This window comes from Cibotium barometz, unplaced genomic scaffold (genome assembly GCF_041138505.1).
Source record: "Cibotium barometz isolate CiBa-2024 unplaced genomic scaffold, ASM4113850v1 ctg419, whole genome shotgun sequence".
Classification (NCBI taxonomy): domain Eukaryota; kingdom Viridiplantae; phylum Streptophyta; class Polypodiopsida; order Cyatheales; family Cibotiaceae; genus Cibotium; species Cibotium barometz.
Genome location: NW_028229440.1, coordinates 53,796 through 77,537, shown reverse-complemented (window position 1 = coordinate 77,537; position 23,742 = coordinate 53,796). Strand labels below are relative to the sequence as shown.

The 23,742-nt window shown below is 48.4% G+C and overlaps 1 protein-coding gene across 1 annotated transcript in view; it reads right to left on the bottom strand.

The window, feature by feature from the left end:
• LOC147602589 (uncharacterized) overlaps positions 1-23,742 on the bottom strand; it is a 42,776-nt gene that overhangs the window by 5,318 nt on the left and 13,716 nt on the right. Inside the window, exons 3-10 of the mRNA XM_086797844.1 lie at positions 9,734-9,809; positions 9,472-9,555; positions 9,074-9,153; positions 8,627-8,753; positions 8,148-8,207; positions 7,917-7,967; positions 7,658-7,819; positions 7,310-7,442 (exon numbers count right to left, since the gene is read on the bottom strand). Of these exons, the coding sequence (XP_086653970.1) occupies positions 7,310-7,442; positions 7,658-7,819; positions 7,917-7,967; positions 8,148-8,207; positions 8,627-8,753; positions 9,074-9,153; positions 9,472-9,555; positions 9,734-9,809 (773 nt within the window). The remainder of the gene's footprint in view (positions 1-7,309; positions 7,443-7,657; positions 7,820-7,916; positions 7,968-8,147; positions 8,208-8,626; positions 8,754-9,073; positions 9,154-9,471; positions 9,556-9,733; positions 9,810-23,742) is intronic.

Genomic DNA, 23,742 nt, shown 5'->3' with positions numbered 1-23,742 from the left:
GACAGTATGCAATGTATGCAATGCACAAGTAAAGATCCTCCTATTCATGGATTGTCCTGCCTAGTTTTATCAAAAACCGGTGCTGAGCTATTTGGCTCCCAAAGGAAACCGCTCAGTCAATCCTCAAGGCCATCTGGTCACTAGGACCGCCCGAGTGTTCATCAATAGTCATCTCGGCCATCTGGTCACATTGACCGCCCGACTATGAAACCAATACGGTCCTCTAGTCTATTTGGTCATAATGACCCCCTGACTATGCAGTCCAATTCAAGTATCTGGGCTATTTAGTCGCAATGACTGCCCAACTATTCATCAATAGTCATCTGGACTATCTGGTCGTAATGACCACCTCACTATGAAGCCCAAGATATCTGGCTCAAAGGCCGTCCAATGGGTCATCTAGCATCGTTGCCACCCAAATAAAAATCTTTCTCTAAGTAATCATTGTATAAGCAAGATAATGATCAATTCCATTCCAATATATATATACAATGAAGAGGGCTAGAGGTACAATCTCTCCCTCTTGAATCTGTCTTGTTCACAAGATGTCTATGCATGTACTTCAAATACATTTGGACCAATCACTTCCTCATAAGCTCAAAGTGTCTCTGGGTGGTCCTTGTAGTACATCTCTGGGTGGAATTAGTAGTAAACCACCTATCATGATTGTACATCTATAGCATGCTAGACAGTGACTGCATAGTGAGCTACATATGACTAGGATTAGCTTTTCATAAAATCCATAGCAATACTCTCCCATAGAACATTCAATGGGTGCAATAATCCTGTTGGCTTTTGTCGATCAAACTTGACCTTCTGACAAACCAAACATTCTCAAACATATAGCTCAATGTCCTTTCTCATGCTAGACCAATAGAAGTAGCTCTGCAAAGCTTGAGTTCTAGTTTGGATGCCTCTATGCCTCATGTAGGGTGGAGCATGGCACTCTTCCATCACTTTGGCCTCAAACCTCTTACACAAACGGATTTGTATCATAAGAAAACCCTATTTGATGACATAAGAAGTCACCAAATCTTTATTCTGCAATTTGTTTCAAAACATCTTTGAAATCCTTGTTGGTAGCATAAAGATCTTTTTCATATGTTAACCCAAAACTGCCTAGCTCATGGGTCTCTGAGATAATGTACCGCTATCTTGTTGTCTTCAACTTTCATAGAGCATAGCATGGCCCTCTTGGTTCAAGACTACTCCAATGCAATCCCCTAAGGTATCATGTTCAACCACAAAAGGTTTTGATAAATCCAGAGTATTCAGCACCGGTCCTTTGGTAGCATAAAGTCTCAATGCTTCAAAGGATTCTGTTTCAGCTTTGGTCCACAGATTCCCACGGCTTTCTTTTTCAAAACTTGCAATGGACTAGCATCCACTGCAATCTTCTTGGGGAACTTCCTAGCATGATATCAATCGGATGATCTTACGATCTCTTGCTTTGGTTTGTCGCGACAATTTGCAGCCAAGTGTCCTTCTTTCCACATTGGAAAGACTTCCCTTCTTTGGCATATTCTTCACGTTGATTGAGAGACAACCTTCTTTGAAAGAGTGGAGGTTTGTCCTCACTTATACCCTTATTCTCTTGAGGCTCGGTTCTCAGTGGGGATTAGTCTTTAAGCTTCTTCTTTTGGAGTGGAGCTCAGTTGTCATTCTTTGTATTGCCCTCCATCCAAGGCATGTACAAAGCTTCAGCTTGTAAAGCTTTGTCTTGGGCTTCCTCCAACGTTTTCGGACCAACCATATACATTGCTTGCATAAGCTTTGGTTGTTGTCCATTCACAAACTTTCGCATTTCCATTAGTAGACGAATAGGAGTATATGAGGTAAACTTCAATGAAACAGTTGAAAAGTTGTTAAGGTAAGTAGCCACATTCTCACAAACTTTCTATTTTACCTCGTCCCATTTTTTTGCACATTTGCTTCAAAATTTACGAGTAGAAACTTCTTGTTAAGGTAAGTAGCCACATTCTCACCAACTTTCTATTTAACCTCATCCAATTCTTTTTGCACATCTGCTTCAAAATTTGTGGGTAGAAACCTCTTGTTGAACATAGTCTTGAAGTCGGTCCATGTCTTTGCCTCGGTCCCTTCTTGTACCACTTTTAGCCACCAATTCAAGGCGGCATCCCTCAAATGCATGCGAACCATATGAAGTTTGGACTTTTCGGAGAAGTCCTCTCCTCCAAAGGCGGCATCGAACTGCTTAACAAAAGATAATGCTTTTTGTGTATCCTGCTTTCCATGAAAAGCATCAAACTTGACACTCCTCTCCCGGCTTGAAGTCCATCTTGCCGGTTGATGTAGGCTCCTTTGCCTTCATTTCCCTTACCTGTCCCGAAGAAGCTGCATCTGAGAAAGCAGGGCCTAGGAATAGCCTCCCTGTCTCCTCCGTGAGAAACAAATTTGGTCGCTCTTGATCCTTCTACAATGGTGACTCCTTTGGCTTGAAGATAGGCTTTGGCAGCTCAACTCCTTTGGCTTCATTGGCTTTGTCTTTGATGAAATCTTCAAACATTTGAATTGGTCATGTTCCCTCTTGGCTCTCCAAGCAAGAGATTCTTCATCTCTGCGCAAATGCTTGAATTGTTGGAAGTCATGTTACTCTTCTGATGATATGGTCGTGGTCTCATGAGTAATGGATCAACGGCCCTAGTTCCCATCCTAAAGTCCTGGATCGGCCTCATAGTTGTTCCTTTCATTAGGCCCTTGGTTGGCCTCTACTCTGGACATGGTTCTATCACCTTAAGAAAGATTCCTTAAGAGAAATCCTGCTCTGATACCACTGTAAGACCAACGGGGCATGCCGTGACAGATTCAACCACGTATCCAAGAGATAGAAATAGAGAGAGGAGATAGAGAGAAAGAAAGAAAGAAAGAAAAATTTTATTAACGTCTTCCAAAAGACCGAACTCGGCCTATGAGACAAATCGGAGTACCTGTATGGGGTATCCTCTGTCATCCCAACAAAATGAAAAAGTACTGAACAAAAAAGCTGAATCTGGGTGTGCAGGGGATGGAGCTCTACTACTAGGAGAATGCAAAGCTATATGCATGGAGTATACAATCATGATATGCAACCTAGCTAGCTCCATCATGTACCATACTGGGGGTATAAAATGGTATACATCAGTGAAGGGGGTGTCCACAGCTCCCTGAAGAACATGCCTGGGTGTGCTCTGAAGCGAGCCAGTCGCTCCGCACCCTCTCTGCGAAACTGAGCTCTGATCTTTGTCATCTCTCTCTGGTATAGGCGTGGTGTCCGAAAGCCAGGTGTCCTCTGTCTCCTGCGGGCTCTAAGTGTCTCTGCTCTCTGGAGAGTAATTCCCTGCCGTGTAGGGGCTGAGAGGGAGAGAGAGAAGGGTTTAGGAAACTTTTCACAGTACACACACACACACACACTAAGTTGGGAACAAGCCCCGCCCCCATTCAGGAATTTATTCAAGAACGATCCACGAGCTCGCAAGCTAGGATCAATACATCAATGAATACAAAAGCAAACAAATATGCCGATGCAGAAACTCAAGTCGAAGTCAATGTCGAGACACGAGATCCTCATGCCGAGCACACCACGGGGATAACCCACAAGAATCTCTCATCGGGCTAGTACCACTCCCAATATCCAAATCCAAATCCAAGGAACCCCTATCTTGTAGACGAAGTACACAAGAGATATGAGCAAAAGACGAAGCTTATGATGACCAGCTGTAAACTCTATTGCCAATCTGGAGTAGAGAAAGTAGCCCAAAAAAAGATGCACAGGGGTGTATGTTTGGGATCACATATACGTGGTAGTTACGGCCATCAACATCACGGCGCACAAATACAACAGGTGGCAGAAGATTTGATGGGGGCTATACGGTGACGGCAACCGGGCAGGTATCGTTGGTCAAAGACGGCACAGCAACTCCGGTTGGTGGCAATAGTAGCACGGCGAGGTGGCGGCGCTGATTCAGAGGGCAACAGCGTTGGCCGCTCAGGCGGTGGTTGCGCTGGTTGCAGGCGGCTCTGGACAGGTTAGCAACGCATAGTACAAACAACATTCGGATAGGCGGCAGAGACAGCAAAGCACTGGTGGCACTGTACAGTGACGGCAACTTGCAGGCGGTGGTTGGCGGCAGCAGACAAGCGCAACAACAGCTGTACGGCGAAGATGATAATGATGTTGATGATAAAGATGAGCTCTACTCTTCCACAAAGATGATGATGATATCAGATAAAGAACTTCACACCTTCTTCAACAACGATGATCCTCTTGGAGAGGTTCATGCTACTTTTATACTTGAGAAGGGTCTGCTTTTTGCCACGCTTTTTTTGCTTTGCTTTGCTTTCCTCTTTTAACTTTTAATAATAAAATATTATTCAAATATGGCCAATTTTTTCCCAAAGTTCTTAAGCTTTGCTTTTATGGCTTCAAGGCCTTGCTTTTTGGCCTTAGAGCTGCTTTTTGAAAAAGCGGCTTTTTGCTTTTTGGTCTAGCTCAATCTCCTCTTGCCAATGATGTCCTTGGATCGCGGTCAACTCAGTTTGACTTTTTACTTTTCTCTGCTTTTTGACCAAGACTGGCACTTTTTCATGTACAAACTTTATGATCCCTATCCCCATGCCTTCTTCCACTAATCCCCGTGTAGGGGTTCCATCATGTGAAAAGAGTGCTAGGAAGGCCAAATAGTAACAGATACACTGAATCTTCACCAAGTACATGCTTTTGTAGACTTGGAGCCTTATCTTATGAGCTATCTACTCATAAAAGGGTGTTCACACACCTACTGACACACAAGCAGTGACACCTACAAGCTCCGAATCCCAACACTTCATGGAGATCCGGCCCCTCATGGGATGATTCGATGATGGAGGGCTCATGGATGGGGTTGATGAGGTGGTTGGGGGAGAAGCTCTAAACTCGGGGGATGTACTGTGCACAAAGTAGGAAATCCCATGGGGGATGGTGCAGATAGATTGACAGGAGGGGCATGAGTTGGCTGTAGAGTTCGGCACATTGGAGCGGTGGGCAGGGTGGATCCTGGGTATTTGCTTGTCGCCCAAACTGTCAAAAGAGTGTGCCTCATTGGCTTGCGGAGCTTCTTCTCTAGAAGGCTGGTGCTCGTCGCCCTGGTTTTCTTCCGAGTAATCTTCAAGGTCGTCCTCTTCATCTGCATGCTTGTGGCCTTGGAAAAAGGCATAGGCCTCCTGCGCCTTGCCGATGGAGATGTCTTCCGGATAAGCCACATGGATGGTATGATTGGTGGTATCTCCGGTGGCGAGGGCTTGCTCAAGGTAAGTATGGAATATGTTCTACGATCTTTATCTGTATCTTTATGGTGTTGTAAATGTCATTCGTGCCATTTCGTGATTCTTAATTGTAATCATGGTAGTTTAGTTCCAAGATCCCCGCCTCCAGATTTCAATACAAGTGAAGGACAGCTAAGAACCTTATGTATGCAAAGTAGATAGGCATGTATGAATTGAATCTTTGTCAAGATCCAAGATCATCATTGTACATATTCAAATTTCGAAGTATAAAGTCCATTAGGATTTACAATTCTTGTCTATTGTGTTTTTACAAGTTGTTTGTTAATCTGCGATGTTTAACATTAATCACAGATCAAGCATGCTTCCACTTAGTTAGCATGTTACACTAGTATCAAAGCACCGAGGTTCTTCCTAGGTATCATTTTTTGCATTAGGGTTTTCAGAAGTGCATGCAACAAATTAGGGTTTGCGTTTTTGCATTTGCAGCCAAGTCAAGGTTTGCATTTTTACATCTTCGACCAGTTTTGAGCATGTGCATTGTGCACTATGGTTCTCTACATAGGTCTTGCACATAGTAATAGTCTGCATGCATATTAAGTCAAGTTTAGGTACACAAGACAGCCTCTTCTCATCACATGAAGTCAACCTACGAGAAGTGCCATCCAAGGAAGTCAAGTTTAGGTAGGGAAGACAGCCTCTTCTCATCATGAAGTCAACCTACCAGAAGTGCCATCTGAGGAACGAAGAGATCAAATTTTCATACCAACAAAGATGGCAAAGATTGAAGCCTCATCCTGAAAAGGGATGATAAAGATCAAAACCTCATCCCGAGAAAGGATGATAAAGTCCAAAGCCTCATCCCAACAGAGCATAGCAAAGATCGAAGCCCAACTCCGGCAAAAGATGGAGGAGCTTCAAGGCCGGGAAAGCTAGGAAGAGAATTGTGAGTCCTAACTCAAAGGAGTGAGCGACCAAAGAACCAGAGGTATCGGTGAGCATGGTTTATATGGCAGCATCAGCCAAGATTAGTGTAAAGAGTTCCCCAAAGATCAAGCTCAACAAGAGGGAGTTTCCGAAGGTGCCATTGAACTTATAAGAGCAAAAGTGGCTCAAGAAACAGTTTCCCAAAGTAAGGAATCTAGACCAGTGGAGAATCATGAGGAGCCGCCAAATATGAGATTAAATGAGATATTACGATGTCCTATGACAACAAATCTTAGAGCATTTATGTAACCTTATGAAATTTGAATAGCTATTATTTTGAGCTCTTGTATGCTCAGGTATTGTTACCTAGCTCAAATGAGCTCTTGTAATGTCAAGCTCATATGTGATCTTATGAGCTTGATCCCATGTCAAAACTTTAAACTCTCTAGAGGTCATAAGAGCTGACATGAGTACCGGATGGACCTTGTGTTTGATCATGGGAGCTTATAAGATCTTATAACTAGTTTCTTTTCTCAGATTTTCTTCCATGACTTAGCATTTCTCATGGAGATACTGTTCTACCTTGATGGTCTCATAGACCCTTTGGGTCTTTTTGGAGACGTTGATATATCTCTCTTTCTTTCCCTTTCTAGATATGGTGAGCCTCTTGGCAGAGTCATAGACTCCCCTATGCTGGATACTCTGGATGAATGAGGATGACATCACACACGCATGAGATCTCCTTCGTACGGAGATATATTTGCACGTGTATCCACATCCTCACCATAACGCTCACTATGTTTATGTTGATGATGACGCTGACATGATAAACATACAGCTAATCTATCGTTTAGCATTATTGGGGTTGTGGCAGTGGGCTGATTGGACTGGTAAGGTTGAAAGACATGTAAGAACAGTCTTCTTGGCATGGGGGGGGAGGATCAGTCAAGTATATGTGGGATTAAGGCAGGAGATCTGATAAGGTGACAAATACTACCCTTGGGTCATCAACATCAGTAAGTCACATATTTTCTGTTAGTGGCCTCATCCTAAACCTCCAATGAGGCAGCTGAGCAAAACATAAATTGAATTTTTATAAAGGGGAACATGTAGAAGGGCTTACAATTGAATGCTTCAATGGCATACAAAGCAATGCCACAAGAAAATTTGTCCAAGAAACTAAGAGAGGCATAAACAAAGGCGCATCCACTGACATCTAGCCCCACCAGGATACCTTCCATGCTGACAGCCGTCACCTGAAAGAGTGATTCAAACTTAGGCCACAAATCAATTACAGTCAACAGGAATGCAGGGCATGTAATAACACTTGAACTACGAAGCATTCAAGAGTAAGTGGAACCTGATATCCACTCGAAGCTTTTAAAAGATAACAAATAATTACAATATAGCATTGAAATGGCACCCAAGGGACAAATATATTTGTAATAGGTCTTAGAGATTGAAGACATACTGTCATTAGAGCATTTGCCACACCAATTATCACCGACAAAAGAAAAAGTAAGTTCTGGGTGCTGCTGCTTAAGAGAAGTATAAAAGCTCCAGAGATCATCCAAAGACTTGCACCCACAGAGAAAAAGAACTTTATGCGTCCTCCCGTCCAACCTCCCATTTCCTGCAATCAATAGGCCCATACGCATGTGATCTGACAGAAAGCTTGTAAGCTCCCTGTTAGTCAGTTCCAAAGCTAAGTGCAGATGTCAAGGGTATACCTGCAATCCTATGGATACAAGGAAACTGCAAACATATATTGCAGCTGGAACCTTGTCAATCCATCCAAAAAAAAAAAGTGGAAAGTCAGTAACCACTTTTGGTATAAAGTTAAGCAACCCACCGAAGGGAAGGGGAGAGAGGGAGGGCCCAGGGGGATGCCAATATAAACTGTCAAACTTTCTAAGATTGAAGTTCATGTGCTATAAATAGACTAAATAAGCAAAACATACCGCAGCTTTTGCGGAGTCTCTCATGCCAAGGTCATCGATAAGATAAAATGCAAGAAATGCCTGCATGAAAGACCACAGAACAAAATGACTGGTTATTGTCTTAGCAAGAAAGTACACCTCCCCCCAATAGTGTTGTAAGAAAGACTACTAATATCTGTCTTCTCGTGTTCTCTCCCTTACAAATGAAAGAATCTATTTTCGTAAACATAGAGCATGGAGTGATCCTGCCTTTAGTAGGTCCGCCTTCCCACTAGTAATCCAATAGCATGGAACTTTCATGTTTCCACTCAAAAATCACATCTACACTCCCGATACATTACTTAAAACTAAGGCTTTAATTATTACTTAAAGCTAAGGCTTTAATTAACTTGAAGTTCACAACCAGACTTTAGCGCTCACAGTTGGGATTTACACTTTAGAGTTTAGGAAAATTTTAATAAGTGACTTGAATGGAAAACCTTTAGAACCAAAGAGCTTGCCTGTGATACATTCGTTGCAAGACGTGTAATAACATAAACAAGAGCCACTTGATAATAAAGGACTTTCTTGAACCAAGATATGCACGAGACTCTTGGACAATCCATGGGCTTCAAAAGATGTTCTAGCCTGTAAAAAATGAACATACGAAAGTCCAAAAATTTTAAGGGCATTACTCTTATGTTTTCAAAAGTATTTTAACGCATATAATATACTTGATGCCAGTTCATGCACAAAGATACGTCCAACATAGAGGACAAATCTTCATGAGATAAACCACCACATTGAGTTTCTAATATATAGCACGTTTTAAGAGGTGAAGGCAGACTCATCTATGGCAAAACGAGCACACCTGCACACACACAAGGTACCTGGTCGGACAATTGCACTGCTAGGGATAGAAAGAAGTAATAAACAAAAACCAAGTACATGAGTTTTTTTTGTCATACCTTGGCTCCTTTACTCCTGTAAAGAAGATAAGAATAAAGCAACAGCCTACGAATATTGAGATCTGCGCAATCCAACGGTACTGCAAAACATATCCCCCATATGACTTTTATTCAGAAAGAGGGCCTTACATCTTTTACTTGAGAAGCTATTTGCAAACAGATTTCAACATTGTCAATAATTTAGTTAAATCGTTTTCAAAATTCTGATTCTTTTTATCTCCAAAATCATTGATTTATTTTACTTTCAAAACAATTAATTTGAATTACATTCATTTTTAAAATTTTAATTAATTTCTCAAATTTGATTAAGATTATTTTCAAAGGATTGATTAAATTGCAAACAAAAGCCTAAACTATACCATTTTCTTGTTCATCAAAAAAGCCTTAGACATTGTCACCTGTTTTTCTACATCAAAATGCTCCTTCGCCGGAAAAGCTCCAAAAATCACGTAGGCAATAGCATATAGACACAAGTTTGCAATCTACTCATGGAAAAAATTATCTTAGTTAAAGACTTGAATGGTCAAAGAGAACTCTTTGTGAGCCAACTGAACAAAGATCTCCAAAACTTAGAACACATGGACCACGGTAATAAGAACTAATCTAGAATTACCGTGACCTTGCAGACCTTATATCACATTAAGAAGGCATATTACAAACCATGGTAAAAGCATTGCGGCAGCTGGTCAGTGCAACTCTGCTTGTTGGATTCGATGATAAGCAGTTAACCAATGACCTTCAAGGAAACCATTGATTTCATTAGTCAGCATAGCTACTGAAGCATTAAAATGCCAAATCGCCCTTTTTTAATTAAGGTAAGACCATACTTACACACATATGCACATGTGTACGTACAAATATTTCCCCAGGTTAATAGATACCAAAATGTGATCTTAACTCCATGAAAATCCACTCACAAAGCTTCAAAACATCAAATCCATTAAGCATAGCACAGACTATGTGCTATAGCATCCCACTCACATCATCACTACCAAATGTAGGTATGGAGTTCATGCATAAAGAAATGTCCAAGTAGTGGTCATCTGTGCATGGGTAAATTGTCATACTGAGTTTCTATCACTTTCCAAGAGATGAAGGCAGATGCAGCCATGATGAAGGCTAGCACAGGCACGCACGCACAAGGTAGCTAGTTGAGCTATTGCACCACTTCAGAAAGAAAGAATTAGCATAAACCAGCTTCCTAGAACTTGAACGACAACTTCAAAAGAAGTCTGCATGTTCGCTTACATGGCAGAAATATATACGAATCGAAAGATCAGATTATTTCCCAAACTCACGAAAAAAAAAAAAAGCAAGCTTGAGTCTACTCGCAAAGCTTATTGTCTGTGGCCTTCATCCACAACCGGGTCCTTGGAGGGTGAGGGCTGTTTGCTTCTTGCTTTGTTGCTAGCCTCCTCTAGCTTGGCAAAAACTTGCTCAACAATCCACCTAGCAAAAAGAAAAACACCCTAATTCAAGACACTCTCACCACACTACACTGATAAGGTATGCACCTCCATTTCTCATGGGTTACTTTTGAATGCCAACCATGTGCAGTCTTAGGGAACCCTTCAGAGCAGAACAAGTAGTTTGCATATTGGTAGACTCCGGGGTGGTAAGAACCACACCTGATCATATCCATTGTGATTCTCAAACAATCATCCTAACCACTGCTATCTCATGCAAGACACGGCTGGGTAATCAACATAGTTGCACAAAAAAACTTGAAAAAAAAACACTTGGGGAACTGGCTAATGTCTGATCAATCAAAACAGCCTAAAACTAGGGACAGAAAAAGGGGCTAGGAAACAGCAGGTCTTTAAAATTTCTTAGTATAGACAAACAGTATACTTCTATAGAGAAATTAAACACAAAGTTGAGAGAATTTGAAACAAGACTTGGGGTAAACCATACTTTGATGGTGATAAAATTCAGTGGGGAAAAATAGCAGAGGATACCTTAGAAACAAGATAGGAAAACGAAACAAAAACAGAAACTCGAGGGACAATGGAAACTTGAATGATCATCCACACATACACTGCAGTGAGTGTCACCATTTGGCCACCCAATTGGTCCACCCGTGCTTTCTTATCATGTATGTACATTGGACTCGTGTCCATGGAAGTTGTATATGCCAGGGATTGATGCCACTCATGTGCTACTGTGGACTTGGCTTTCCGTTGGGACTTGTGCCTCCATGTACATGCCCGGAAATGCTTGGTAGATTGGTGTTCTATTGGGTCTGGTACCTCGTGTACTTGCCTGAAGCACGTCTATTTTGGTATAGTCTCATGAACGAAAATTGTCCATACCAATGCTGCATTGCATAGCATCTTTATGTGCTTGCTTGCAATTGAAATTGCATGCTGTTTTCATGCTTGCTTGACCAATGTGTAGTTCCGAGTAAGGGGACGCCTGCCCGCGAACCGTGTGTCTACTGACATGGTTATGTGGCATGTGACATGTGGTAAGTATTGGTCATAAACTTGGCCTTAGGTGTTAGCACTAATTTATAAGTGAGTGTGTACACACTTCATTAAGTTTTGAGCGACCAAAACTCACTTATAAATTATGACCAACCCGGTGTTCACACACACTAATGTCCCGAGGTGGACATAACCCAATGTCCACCGCCCAAGACCTTATCTCCTTTGTACAAAGAAGGTAACCAGCCATGTGTCCACTCTAGCTTACTCCACAAAGCACATGCCTGCCACCTACACTGGACAACTCACCACCTCTCTCCTCCTCCTCTATCTAGAGATTGGCGCCTCCTTCATGAGCGCTGTTGGGCTGTATTTTCTGCACATTCTCCTTCCCAACTCCATTTCCAAGCTTGCTAAGGTGATTTTCAAGATTCCAAGAGTGATTCCGGATGCTAATCACTCTCCTATACACTCTCAATGACTGAAATTCAGCAAAACAACTCTCTTTATTGCTGTAATTTCTGGTCTTTTTGCTGAAAACCCTAATTTCAGTGAGTCCTAATGGCTTGGACCCCCACCACCCCCCCCCCCTCCCCCAAAAAAAACAACCCTTTCCTTTTGCGGAGTATTTTCTTTAAGAATGAAAAGCACAATTTTGAGATCTGCAAATTACTTTACCTTCTTATTGCTCTTGTGCATTTCTTACCAAACCGGGAATTTGAGCAACCTTCTTCACCTTCTCCATCAGTTTCTCCCTTGTGTTAGCTGATTTCGATGAATTCTTCAAGACTGTAGGGCATCTTCATCAGCATGCATCAGGACGGCACCAATTCAGCACACATAATCAGGTCGGCAGCAATAGACTATCAGTCGGTAGCATTGTGTGAGAGTTTGCAGCATTCATCACTAATTATGGTGAAGAGTTTGGCATTTTATGTCACAGAGGACAAATCAGCTGGCCGACCAACATATTAGCACCATATATAAGAACGTAGCATGTTAGTTCATTTCTAATCTTTCTTGCTTTTGGAGATTGAACATCGGTAGTCAATAACCCTTTTGGGAAGACCTATGGCCAAGCATAAAAGTAACCTTTTCCATGTACATAATACATATACTGAAAATCAGTCTATCTCTCTCTCCTCTCATGCTGTTAATGTCCCTAAAGAGTGCTGAAGGGCTGTGATTAAGGCATGAAGGCTTCCGCTATGTCACAAGAGCAGTGTGAATGTAATAACCACGTGTTCTGAAGTGACAGTTTGCATTGATGGATCAACAAATTACTGAGAACTACTTATCCAAAGGCCACCCACAACTTATTGGAATTAGCTTGCTGAAGCTCCCGCCCCTCCCTGCTCGCGTTGCCTGCACACCTGCGCCCTTCGCCTCCCTGCCTGCTCGCCCCCTCGCCTCCCTTCGTTCCTCGCGCCTCCCCTTGCCCCCCCCCCCCCCCCCCCGCCTGCCTTCGCTGCTGCGCCCCCTCCCTAGCTGCACTGCCCGCCGCCCTTCCACACCTTCGCCCCCCCCCCCCCCCCCCTCTTTCGCGCCCTCCTCCCCTTTGCAGCGCCCCGTCCCCCCCTCGCTCTCCACCCCCCCCCCCCCCCCCCGGGCTTCTCCCTCGCCTTTTCACCCCCCCTCCCTTTTCTTGCTTCCGCCCCCAGGGGGTTTGTTTTCCCTCTTTTTCTCCGTCTACCGCCTCTCTGTGTGCAGCTCGATTCTTGCAGGATCTCCGCTTTAGCCTCGCCTTCGCCGTAGCTTCAGACTCTGATGGAGGCTCCTCCCGCCCCGCCTCAGAGGGACTCATCCGTAGCCCCCTCGCCCGCCCCCGAGGACACCCCCATCAGGCTTTCTCTTTCGCCAAAAGAGGAAGCGAGCCTCACCGCAGAGGTGGAACGCCTCCAGGCTCATTCCACCATCTGCCGTATAGTCGGCACTCGCCCCAGCAGAGGGGAGATCCGGGATCTTCTCCAGGCCCGCCTTCTTGCAGATGTGGGCAAGATCCTGGACGTACAGCTACTGGGCCGTGGACATTACCAGATCGAGTTCGAGGCCGCCCAGAGCGTGGCCAAGGTCCTTGCCATGAGTCCCCTTGACATCAAGGGTGCTCGGGCTTTCTTCAGACCTTGGCAGCATGGATTTGACCCAACAGCGGCGGAGCAGGGAGAGCGCCTTTTCCATGTTACAGTTTGCTTCCCTGGACTCCGCCGGGAGTATCTTCCGCTCCTCTCTAGGCTAGGAGCATTGGTGGGCTCGGTACTAGAGACTGGCCCCTCAGCAGCTTCAGTGGTGGCCAGAGCAGCTGGGCTACCTTCGGTAAGAGTGTTGGTGTCTGACATCTCCTCCCTTCCTAAGGTCATTCAACTACCTAGGATAGGGGGGGGATGGATAGATCAGAGAGTGGAGTTCTCGGGGCTCCCGAACCAGTGCTTCATTTGCAGGCAGGTCGGTCATCTGGCCAAGGCCTGCCCTCGAAGGAGACCCTGACCCTCACCATAGCAGCAGGCCACTAATGGCCCGCCCACAGATGCGGCTCGGCAGGCTACCTCCGGGACACCTGCTCAGGCCACAGAGACCTCGGAGTGGCAGCCTGGACACGGGCACCGCCGAGGGAGACAGCCACAGCAGCACGCCCAGAGACCGCTGCAGTAGCAGCCACAGTCTCAGCCTCACTGGGTTCCCGTGAGGAACAGCTTTGCTCCACTCCAGGAGGAGACCCCCACGGCGACAACTGAGGACCAGGAGATGCCAGCACCCCCTCCTTCACCCCCCCCACCCCCGTCCCCTCCCACCGCCTCGCTTCCACCTTCGCCTCCTCCCGTCCCTGCTCCGGTTTCGGCAGCGGCTCCCTCTCCACCCCCCTCGCCCCCCCCTCCTCCCCCTCCGCCTGCCTCACCTTCCCAGGAGGCCTTGGCAGTCCCCTAGCGTTCACCTGCAGTCCGGAGGGCGCTGAGTACCGACCTCGCTCGAGCACCACAGAGGAGACCTACCATGCCGATTCGGGCTTCACGGATTTCATCTATCCGCAATCGGCTGAGTCGCCTCGGCATTAGACAGCGCTCGGAGGGAGGCTTTTGATTACGTCTTCACACGGCTTTTTGGAGCAAAGGGCCCCCATGAGCCAGCACCCATCCGAGTTCATGTAGTGATACCTCCGGCCCGCGGGGAGGAGGCACTAGATTCAGCGGTGGCCTTCTCGTTCCCTCTATGTGGCCCTTGCGACCGGGAGTGGACTCTAGAGCTCGCTATTAGCACTTTGAAGACTCAGGCAGTTGAGTTTTCTCATCATATGAGCGATCTGGAGGTGACAGATGTGATAGGCCGACTATGGGAGTTGGCTCATTCTTTCTTGGATCCCGGGAGTGTAGATACCTCAGGGATTCGTCATTTGGTCGTTCGCATAGTGGCAGACTTAGCACGCGACCCTGGATATGTATGTATACACGAGGTTGCTCTGTCAGAGCGGGAGGCAGTCGCCATGGGCCACAGCCACTGGCGCCTGATCCGTGATTCTTGCAGTACACCGGGTGGGCAAATTCGTAGCCACTCGGATGGGGACTACTCTCCATCCAAGCCGCTTGCGAAGGCCCGCCGTACGGCTGAGACAGCCTCCACCTCAGCAGGGCATCCATGAGGATCATCTCATGGAATGTACAGGGCCTTGGCGGAGCACATTTTATACGCTATCGTGGTTGCTTGAGGCAGGAGCTTCAGAGATGCCTGGTTGGTGGCAGCATTGATATTTTGATGATGCAGGAGCACCACTTGGGTGAGAGCAGGATCCGGAGATATGGTTCGGTGATGCCTGGTAGATGGGACACCTTTTGGTCTGCAAGGTTTGGTCCTTTGGGTGGACAGGGAGGAGTATGCATGGTCATTGCAAATGTATGGCGGCAGGCCATTGTGGATCGAGGGATCATTGTGGCTGGTAGAGCACAGTATGTCATTCTGAGGATGCATGATGAGCTATTGGGCGTGCTCAACGTCTATGTGCCCAATCATGCTAGTGCCAGAGCAGAGTTCTGGACCCAAGTTACGGATGCATTGCCAGAGGCCGCACATTGGTGTGTTGGGGGAGACTTCAACATGCTTGAGGACCCGGCCGATAGGGTGGGAGGCAGTCATGTTACAATGCACGGCACGGAGCTTGCAGCTTGGGACCGGTTTTGCATGTCACTGAGGATCACTGATGCATGGCAGCATGGGGCCTTCTCCCGTTCTCAGGATAGTCTTAGTTTCTCTCGGTTGGATCGCAGGCGGCAGGGAGGGACTAATCTATCACGGATTGATCGCTTTTATGTGGGCGACTGATTAGGGGAGCGAGGGGGCTCCATCGGCATTCTCGCTGGCACCTCATTTTCAGATCATGCGCCAGTTATCTTGACATTGGAGGAGAGGACACGGGAGCCCAGCTTGCAGTTGAGGATCCCAGAGAGGGTACTTACAGATCCCAGTCTCGCTGAGGACATTGAGAGGATCTGGCATGATAGTCAGTGCTCTGACAAGGATGCAGCAGGCCAGTGTGCCCAGGGACTCATCGAGCTTAGCTCTTTTCTGCACGCTGCAGCTTTGACACGGCTGGGAGAGATTCGCGGGCGGGAGCATCGGCTGAGACGCAGCCTTGCTTCGCTACAGCGCCTTCAGGAGCAGCAGCCTGCATGTGAGTGGATGGCGTCCCAGCTGAGCCAGGCACGCCAGGAGGTTACAGAGGCAGAGGAGCAGAGACATGAGTTTTACTATCGTCGTCAGGCCTCTCAGTGGACGCAGCTTGGTGATAGAGTGACTTGAGAGTTTTTTGAGATCACTGGACCCCGCCATGCTCGAGTAGGAGTCCGTCAGCTTGGTAGACCGGATGGATCGGTAGCTACTGAGCCCGGGGAGATCAGAGCCATTGCCACTGCATTCTATAGAGACCTGCTTTCAGCGGAGCCAACCAGTGAGGATTGAGATGCTTGCAGACAGACTGTGTGGGCCCATGTGCAGAGGAGGGTCACAGATCGTATGCGTACAGTTCTAGGTGCGCCTCTGTCAGAGACTGAGCTTGCCGAGGCCTTGAGGGTCCTGCCGCGACATAGTTGCCCAGGGGAGGACGGACTGACGCCGGCCTTTTTTATGCGCTATTGGGACCCTTTGGGGCCAGGCCTCCGTAGGGGCTTTCAGTATGTTTTGGACACTGGGGTGATGCCACAGAGCTTTTCAAAGGCTTCATCTATCTTATCCCCAAGGGGGAGGGAGTATCAGATCATATTCGGCATTGGAGGCCTATTACGATCCTCAATACTCTCTACAAGGTCTTGGCAAAAGTCCTGAGTTTGAGGATCCAGCCCTTCCTGGGGGAGTTGATTCATGCTACTCAGACAGGATTCGTCAAGGAGCGCAGTATCCTTGACAACATCTTTACTTTCTGGGAGGTGACGGCCCGAGCTAGATTTCTTGGCGAGGACTTGCTCGTGATGCTTCTCGATTTCGAGAAGGCATACGATAGAGTTGATTGGGGTTTCCTAGAGGGCACTATGCTTCGCTTGGGCTTTGAGCCAGGATGGATCAGAGGGGTGGCGGCTCTGTATTCCACAGCTCGCAGCCAGGTGTTGATTGCAGGAGGACGGGGGCCGAGTTTTGAGCTGACCAGATCAGTCCGTCAGGGGTGTCCCCTCGCCCCTTTTCTTTTTCTCTTCTTTGCGGAGGCTATGAGCATGTATTTGACGGCAGAGGAGGTTGGTTTGAGAGGACTCCAGCTCCCAGTCCGGGGGGAGGACCTGCTCGATGCTGAGTTTGCAGACGACACGGGCTTATTTTTGCATGGCCAAGAGGCCAATCTTCTTCGGGCAGAGGAGTCGCTCCAGGTTTTTAGTGCAGCTTCGGGAGCATTGATCAATTGGCGCAAGACAGTGGCCTTTTGGATCAGTAGTGCTCCCACTCCGGCATGGAGCCCGGACCCCGGTTTTAGATGGATTCCTCCTGGCACAGCAGTGCGGTATTTGGGATGCCAGATTGGACTAGATTTGTCACCTGAGCAGCAGATTGCCCCGCTTCTTCTGAGCATTCGGAAGAAGCTTTTGTATTGGAGTACAGCTCGACTACCTTGGCTGGGAGGATGGTGGTGGCAAATCAGGTGCTGTTAGCGACCATGTGGTACATTACGTCTTGCTGGATCTTCTCGACCTCTTGCATCAGCCAAGTACAGAGGCTGATCAGGAACTTTCTTTGGTCTGGGCGGGACGGTCAGCCAACCCGGGCAAAGGTTGCATGGGCAATTATTACACTTCCGCTGGCTCAGGGAGGCTTGGGCATTATAGATCCAGTCAATCAGAGTAGAGCCTTATTGGGGAAGCTTATTGTTCGGGGGCTGCTTCCAGGCGCTGAGCCTTGGAAAGAGCTCCTCTTGCAGCGGCTGCAAGCTCGGGCGCCCCCAGCAGGGGGCACTTGGGCACCAGAGATTCACTGGATCTTCATAGAGATGAGGAGGACAGGCCTCAGTGGAGGATGGGAGGACAGATTTGCTTTGAGCATCCCGCTCGTCTGGAGCCCAGCGGTTCGTACAGACCAGGGTCATATGCTGGGTTCTCGACCTCGTCTAGCCTGGGGACCTTTAGCAGAGCAGGCCCAGCACGTAGTTTTGGAGATTGGCAGGCCTTCTGCAGTCTCCCAGAGGAGATCCAAGTGCAGAGGTTGAGTCACTTCAGAGGGGGGTTGATTATGAGGGATGATATTCAGGAGGCACTCACAGAGGAGTGGTTCACGCCTCTCGAGCGAGTGGCCCCACGGTGGATGGGAGCCTTTACACAGTTGGAGATCCTGATTGCTGTCAGAGCTTGCACTGAGGATGGCAGATGCCTCTACTATGAGATTCAGGATGAGGGCAGACTTCAGAGAGTGGAGGTGGAGTCGCCTTTGGTTGCAGAGTGCACCTTTCAAAGGATACGGGTAGTGGCCGCCGCTTCTCGGAAGTGGCATATTGACCCCGACCCTGCTGATGTGCTCCCGAATTGGCGCATATGGGCATATGCAGCGCGCCCCTTGGCCCGGCTACACCCCTTGGCCCGGCTACAGTGGGACCCCAGGGAGTACGAGTGGCATGATCCTTATGCATCCCTTGAGGCCACAGAGATTACCTTTTTCCAGTATACTGTTCGGCTGGGGCGGCATATTTTGACGGCGAGGAGGACGGTCTCTCCAGCTGCAGCGGGGCATTGGCGGCTACAGGGACTCTCACAGGAGTTCCTGGAGGATTTTTGGGCTCGGCTCTGGGCTAGTCGACAGGCCCGCGGGATCTCGACTTTCCAGTGGCTGGTTGCCCACAGGGGCTCAGCAGTTGGCACTTGGCTTGTTTACAGCGGTCTTCCGGCGGCCTGCGTCCGATGCGGCCACCCTATGGAGACACAGAGACATTGCCTTTGGGATTGCCCTCAGGCGCAGTACATTTGGCTACGGATGCTGCGTATTCTGGCTCCCCTCTCTCCAGAGGGTATGTTTACGTGGGGTGCCGCTGCTTGGTCGACTTCGTCAGGGCCTGCTATGGGCTATGAGATGGAGCAGGACAGTCAGGCCATCAGATTCATTAGGGGCCAGCCTCGCCTGGTTCCGGCACCGGATTTCTCGTCCGCCAGCTGGACACAAGAGAGGGATTTACGATGGGAGCTCCTCAGCAGCCTCACCATCTAGTTCACCTGGAGGGCCCGGCGCTTTACGGCCTTTGAGGGGAGACTGGAGCCACCAGCAAAGACTGTACGGGGGATTTGGCAGGAGTTGATCCACACCCTGCAAGGACAGTATGACCGCATCCGACGCGACTCGGATGAGGCGATCTTGCGGCGCCAGGCCTTTCACACCACCTGGCGTTGTGGCCCCTTCTACACCTTACACACGGGATTCCCCCGTTGGCATTACAGGCCACCTGTTTGGCTTTCCCCCCCCCCCCCTATTGTATGATTTAGCCTCTTAGTCCTTTGTACTGATGCTTGTATTTTGCAGCACCTAGGGAGAGTCTCCCGGGCTGCCTTGCTGTATTCACTGCTCTGTTTCTCTTATGAGCAGGAGAGATCTTTTGTAGCCCTACGGGCGGTTTTTATATAACTAATGAAAGGATCTTTTCTCGGAAAAAAAAAAAGGCCACCCACAATGATTTCCTTAAGGTCATCAGGAGTAACCTGGAACTCACATTCCACCTTTATCTCCTCAATGAGAATAGTGCAATAGCCCCAAATTTCAATGTATTTTCTACTAGCATCTATCACAACAATGTGTCTAGGATTGATTTCAGGTTGTCCCAAAAATGTTGGGAATATTCACATTCATGGTAGTGAAAACATGTAATGGGTTAGAAAATGAAAGGGTGCTAGGTGGTTGTGTAAAATAGCACTTGTTTGTGTGTGAACTAGGGCTTACATAAAGCGGCTCTAGTGTGTATGAATAGCCACTAGTGTGTAGGTTCACTTATCTGTGGAAACAGCCCCTTAGAAGGGTCTTATGTAAGCAATGATGTGTAAAGGTGACACCTCTTAGGGACACTTGGCACAACATGTTGACACATGGCATATGTGGTGACAGCCTATGCCCACATCTTGTAAAGGGGGGCTCTCTAATAAAAAGGACCATTTATCATAATGAAAATATGCTTCCCACGACTCGTGTGCTCCCATTGATGATATTTGTCACAATTGTGACTAACTCTCTTAATCTCTCCTTAATTACTCCTTAATCCCTAGGACACCTGTGAAGGGTCACACCCTTACACATGGGTCACTATGAAAGGACATGTCTATTCATTAAAAGACACACCCCTAAGTCCAAAGGACATAACCGTTGACTCAAGAGCCACACCCCTTCCCAGGGATGTGTCTCTTCACTTGTACCCTTTCGGCCTCTATTTAAGAAAGGCCCCTGTCTCAATGCAAACAACTCAATCTTTCTTGCAGCATTTGTCTTATGTTTATTAACTTTTTTTTTCCGAGAAAAGGTCCATTCATTAGTTATATAAAAAACGCCCGTAGGGCTACAAAAGATCTCGCCTGCTCATAAGAGAGACAGAGCAGTGAATACAGCATGGCAGCCCGGGAGACTCTCCCTAGGTGCTGCAAAATACAAGCATCAGTACAAAGAACTGAGAGGCTAAATCATACAATAGGGGGGGGGAAGAGCCAAACAGGTGGCTTGTAGTGCCAACGGGGGGATCCCGTGTGTAAGGTGTAGAAAGGGCCACAGCGCCAAGTGGTGTGAAAGGCCTGGCGCCGTAAGATCGCCTCATCCGAGTCTCCCCGGATGCGGTCGTACTGTCCTCGCAGGGTGTGGATCAACTCCTGCCAAATCCCCCGTACAGTCTCTGCTGGTGGCTCCAATCTCCCCTCAAAGGCCGTAAAGCACCGGACCCTCCAGGTGAACCAGATGGTGAGGCTGCTGAGGAGCTCCCATCGTAAATCCCTCTCCTATGTCCAGCTGGCGGACGAGAAATCCGGTGCCGGAACCAGGCGAGGCTGGCCCCTAATAAATCTGATGGCCTGACTGCCCTGCTCCATCTCATAGCCCATAGCAGGCCCTGACGAAGTCGACCAAGCAGCGGCACCCCACGTAAACATACCCTCTGGAGAGAGGGGGGCCAGAATACGCAGCATCCGCAACCAAATCTGCTGCGCCTGAGGGCAATCCCAAAGGCAATGTCTATGTGTCTCCATAGGGTGGCCGCATCGGACGCAGGCCGCCGGAAGACCGCTGTAAACAAGCCAAGTACCAACTGTTGAGCCCCTGTGGGCGACCAGAGCCGAGCCCAAAAATCCTCCAGGAACTCTTGTGAGAGTCCCTGTAGTCGCCAATGCCCCGCTGCCGCTGGAGAGACCGTCCTCCTCGCCGTCAAAATATGTCGCCCCAGACAAACACTATACTTGAAAAAGGTGATCTCTGTGGCCTCAAGGGATGCATAAGCATCATGCCACTCGTACTCCCCGGGGTCCCACTGTAGCCGGGCCAAGGGGCGCGCTGCATATGCCCATATGCGCCAATCCGGGAGCACATCAGCAGGGTCGGGGTCAATATGTCACTTCCAAGAAGCGGCGGCCACTACCCGAATCCTCTGAAAGGTGCACTCTGCAACCAAAGGCGACTCCACCTCCACTCTAGAGGCAACTGCCATCCTCAGTGCAAGCTCTGACAGCAATCAGGATCTCCAACTGTGTAAAGGCTCCCATCCACCGTGGGGCCACTGGCTCGAGAGGCATGAACCACTCCTCTGTGAGTGCCTCCTGAATATCATCCCTCATAATCAACCCCCCTCTGAAGTGACTCAGCCTCTCCACCTGGATCTCCTCTGGTAGACTGCAGAAGGCCTGCCAGTCTCCGAAACTACGAGCTGGGCCTGCCGCTAAAGGCCCCCAGGCTAGCCGAGGCCGAGAACCCAGCATATGACCCTGCTCTGTGCGAACCGCTGTGCTCCAGATGAGCGGCTGTCTGGCCCGCTCCTCAACACAAGAAGGAGGTCGCTGAGAGAGCCCCGGTCTCAGCAGCTCCCAAGCTCTCAGGATACTCAAAGCAAATCTGTCCTCCCATCCTCTACTGAGGCCTGTCCTCCTCATCCCTATAAAGATCCAGCGAATCTCTGGTGCCCAAGTGCCCCCTGCTGGGGGCGCCCGAGCCTGCAGCCGCTGCAAGAGGAGCTCTTTCCAAGGCTCAGCGCCTGGAAGCAACCCCCGAACGATAAGCTTCCCCAATAAAGCTCTACTCTGATCGACTGGATCTATAATGCCCAAACCTCCTTGAGCCAGCGGAAGTGTAATAACTGCCCATGCAACCTTTGCCCAAGCTGCATGACCGTCCCGCCCAAACCACAGAAAGTTCCTGATCAGCCTCTGTACCTGGCTGATGCAAGAGCTCGAGAAGATCCAGCAAGACGTAATGTACCACATGGTCGCTAACAGCACCTGATTTGCCACCACCACCCTCCCAGCCAAGGATAGTCGAGCTGTACTCCAATACAAAAGCTTCTTCCGAATGCTCAGAAGAAGCGGGGCAATCTGCTGCTCAGGTGACAAATCTAGGCCAATCTGGCATCCCAAATACCGCACTGCTGTGCCTGGAGGAATCCATCTAAAACCGGGGTCCGGGCTCCATGCCGGAGTGGGAGCACTACTGATCCAAAAGGCCACTGTCTTGCGCCAATTGATCAATGCTCCCAAAGCTGCACTAAAAACCTGAAGCGACTGCTCTGCCCGAAGAAGATTGGCCTCTTGGCCATGCAAAAATAAGCCCGTGTCGTATGCAAACTCAGCATCAAGCAGGTCCTCCCCCCGGACTGGGAGCTGAAGTCCTCTCAAACTGACCTCCTCTGCCGTCAAATACATGCTCATAGCCTCCGCAAAGAAGAGAAAAAGAAAAGGGGCGAGGGGACACCCCTGACGAACTGATCTGGTCAGCTCAAAACTCGGCCCCCGTCCTCCTGCAATCAACACCTGGCTGCGAGCTGTGCAATACAAAGCCGCCACCCCTCTGATCCATCCTAGCTCAAAGCCCAGGCGAAGCATAGTGCCCTCTAAGAAACCCCAATCAACTCTATCGTATGCCTTCTCAAAATCGAGAAGCATCACGACCAAGTCCTCGCCAAGAAATCTAGCTCGGGCCGTCGCCTCCCAGAAAGTAAAGATGTTGTCAAGGATACTGCGCTCCTTGACAAATCCTGTCTGAGTAGCATGAATCAACTCCCCCAGGAACGGCTGGATCCTTAAACTCAAGGCCTTTGCTAAGACCTTGTAGACAGTATTGAGGATCGTAATAGGCCTCCAATGCCTAATATCATCTGGTACTCCCTCCCCCTTGGGGATAAGATAGATCAAGCCCTCTGAAAAGCTCTCCGGCATCACCCCAGTGTCCAAAACATGCTGAAAGCCCCTGCGGAGGCCTCGCCCCAAAAGGGTCCCAATAGCGCATAAAAAAGGCCGGCGTCAGTCCGTCCTCCCCTGGGCAACTATGTCGCGGCAGGACCCTCAAGGCCTCGGCAAGCTCAATCTCTGACAAAGGCGCACCTAGAACTGTACGCATACGGTCTGTGACCCTCCTCTGCGCATGGGCCCACACAGTCTGTCTGCAAACATCTCGATCCTCAGTGGCAGGCTCCGCTGAAAGCAGGTCTCTATAGAATGCAGTGGCAATGGCTCTGATCTCCCCGAACTCAGTAGCTACCGATCCATCCGGTCTACCAAGCTGGCGAACTCCTGCTCGCGCATGACGGGGCCCAGTGATCTCAAAAAACTCTCCAGTCACTCT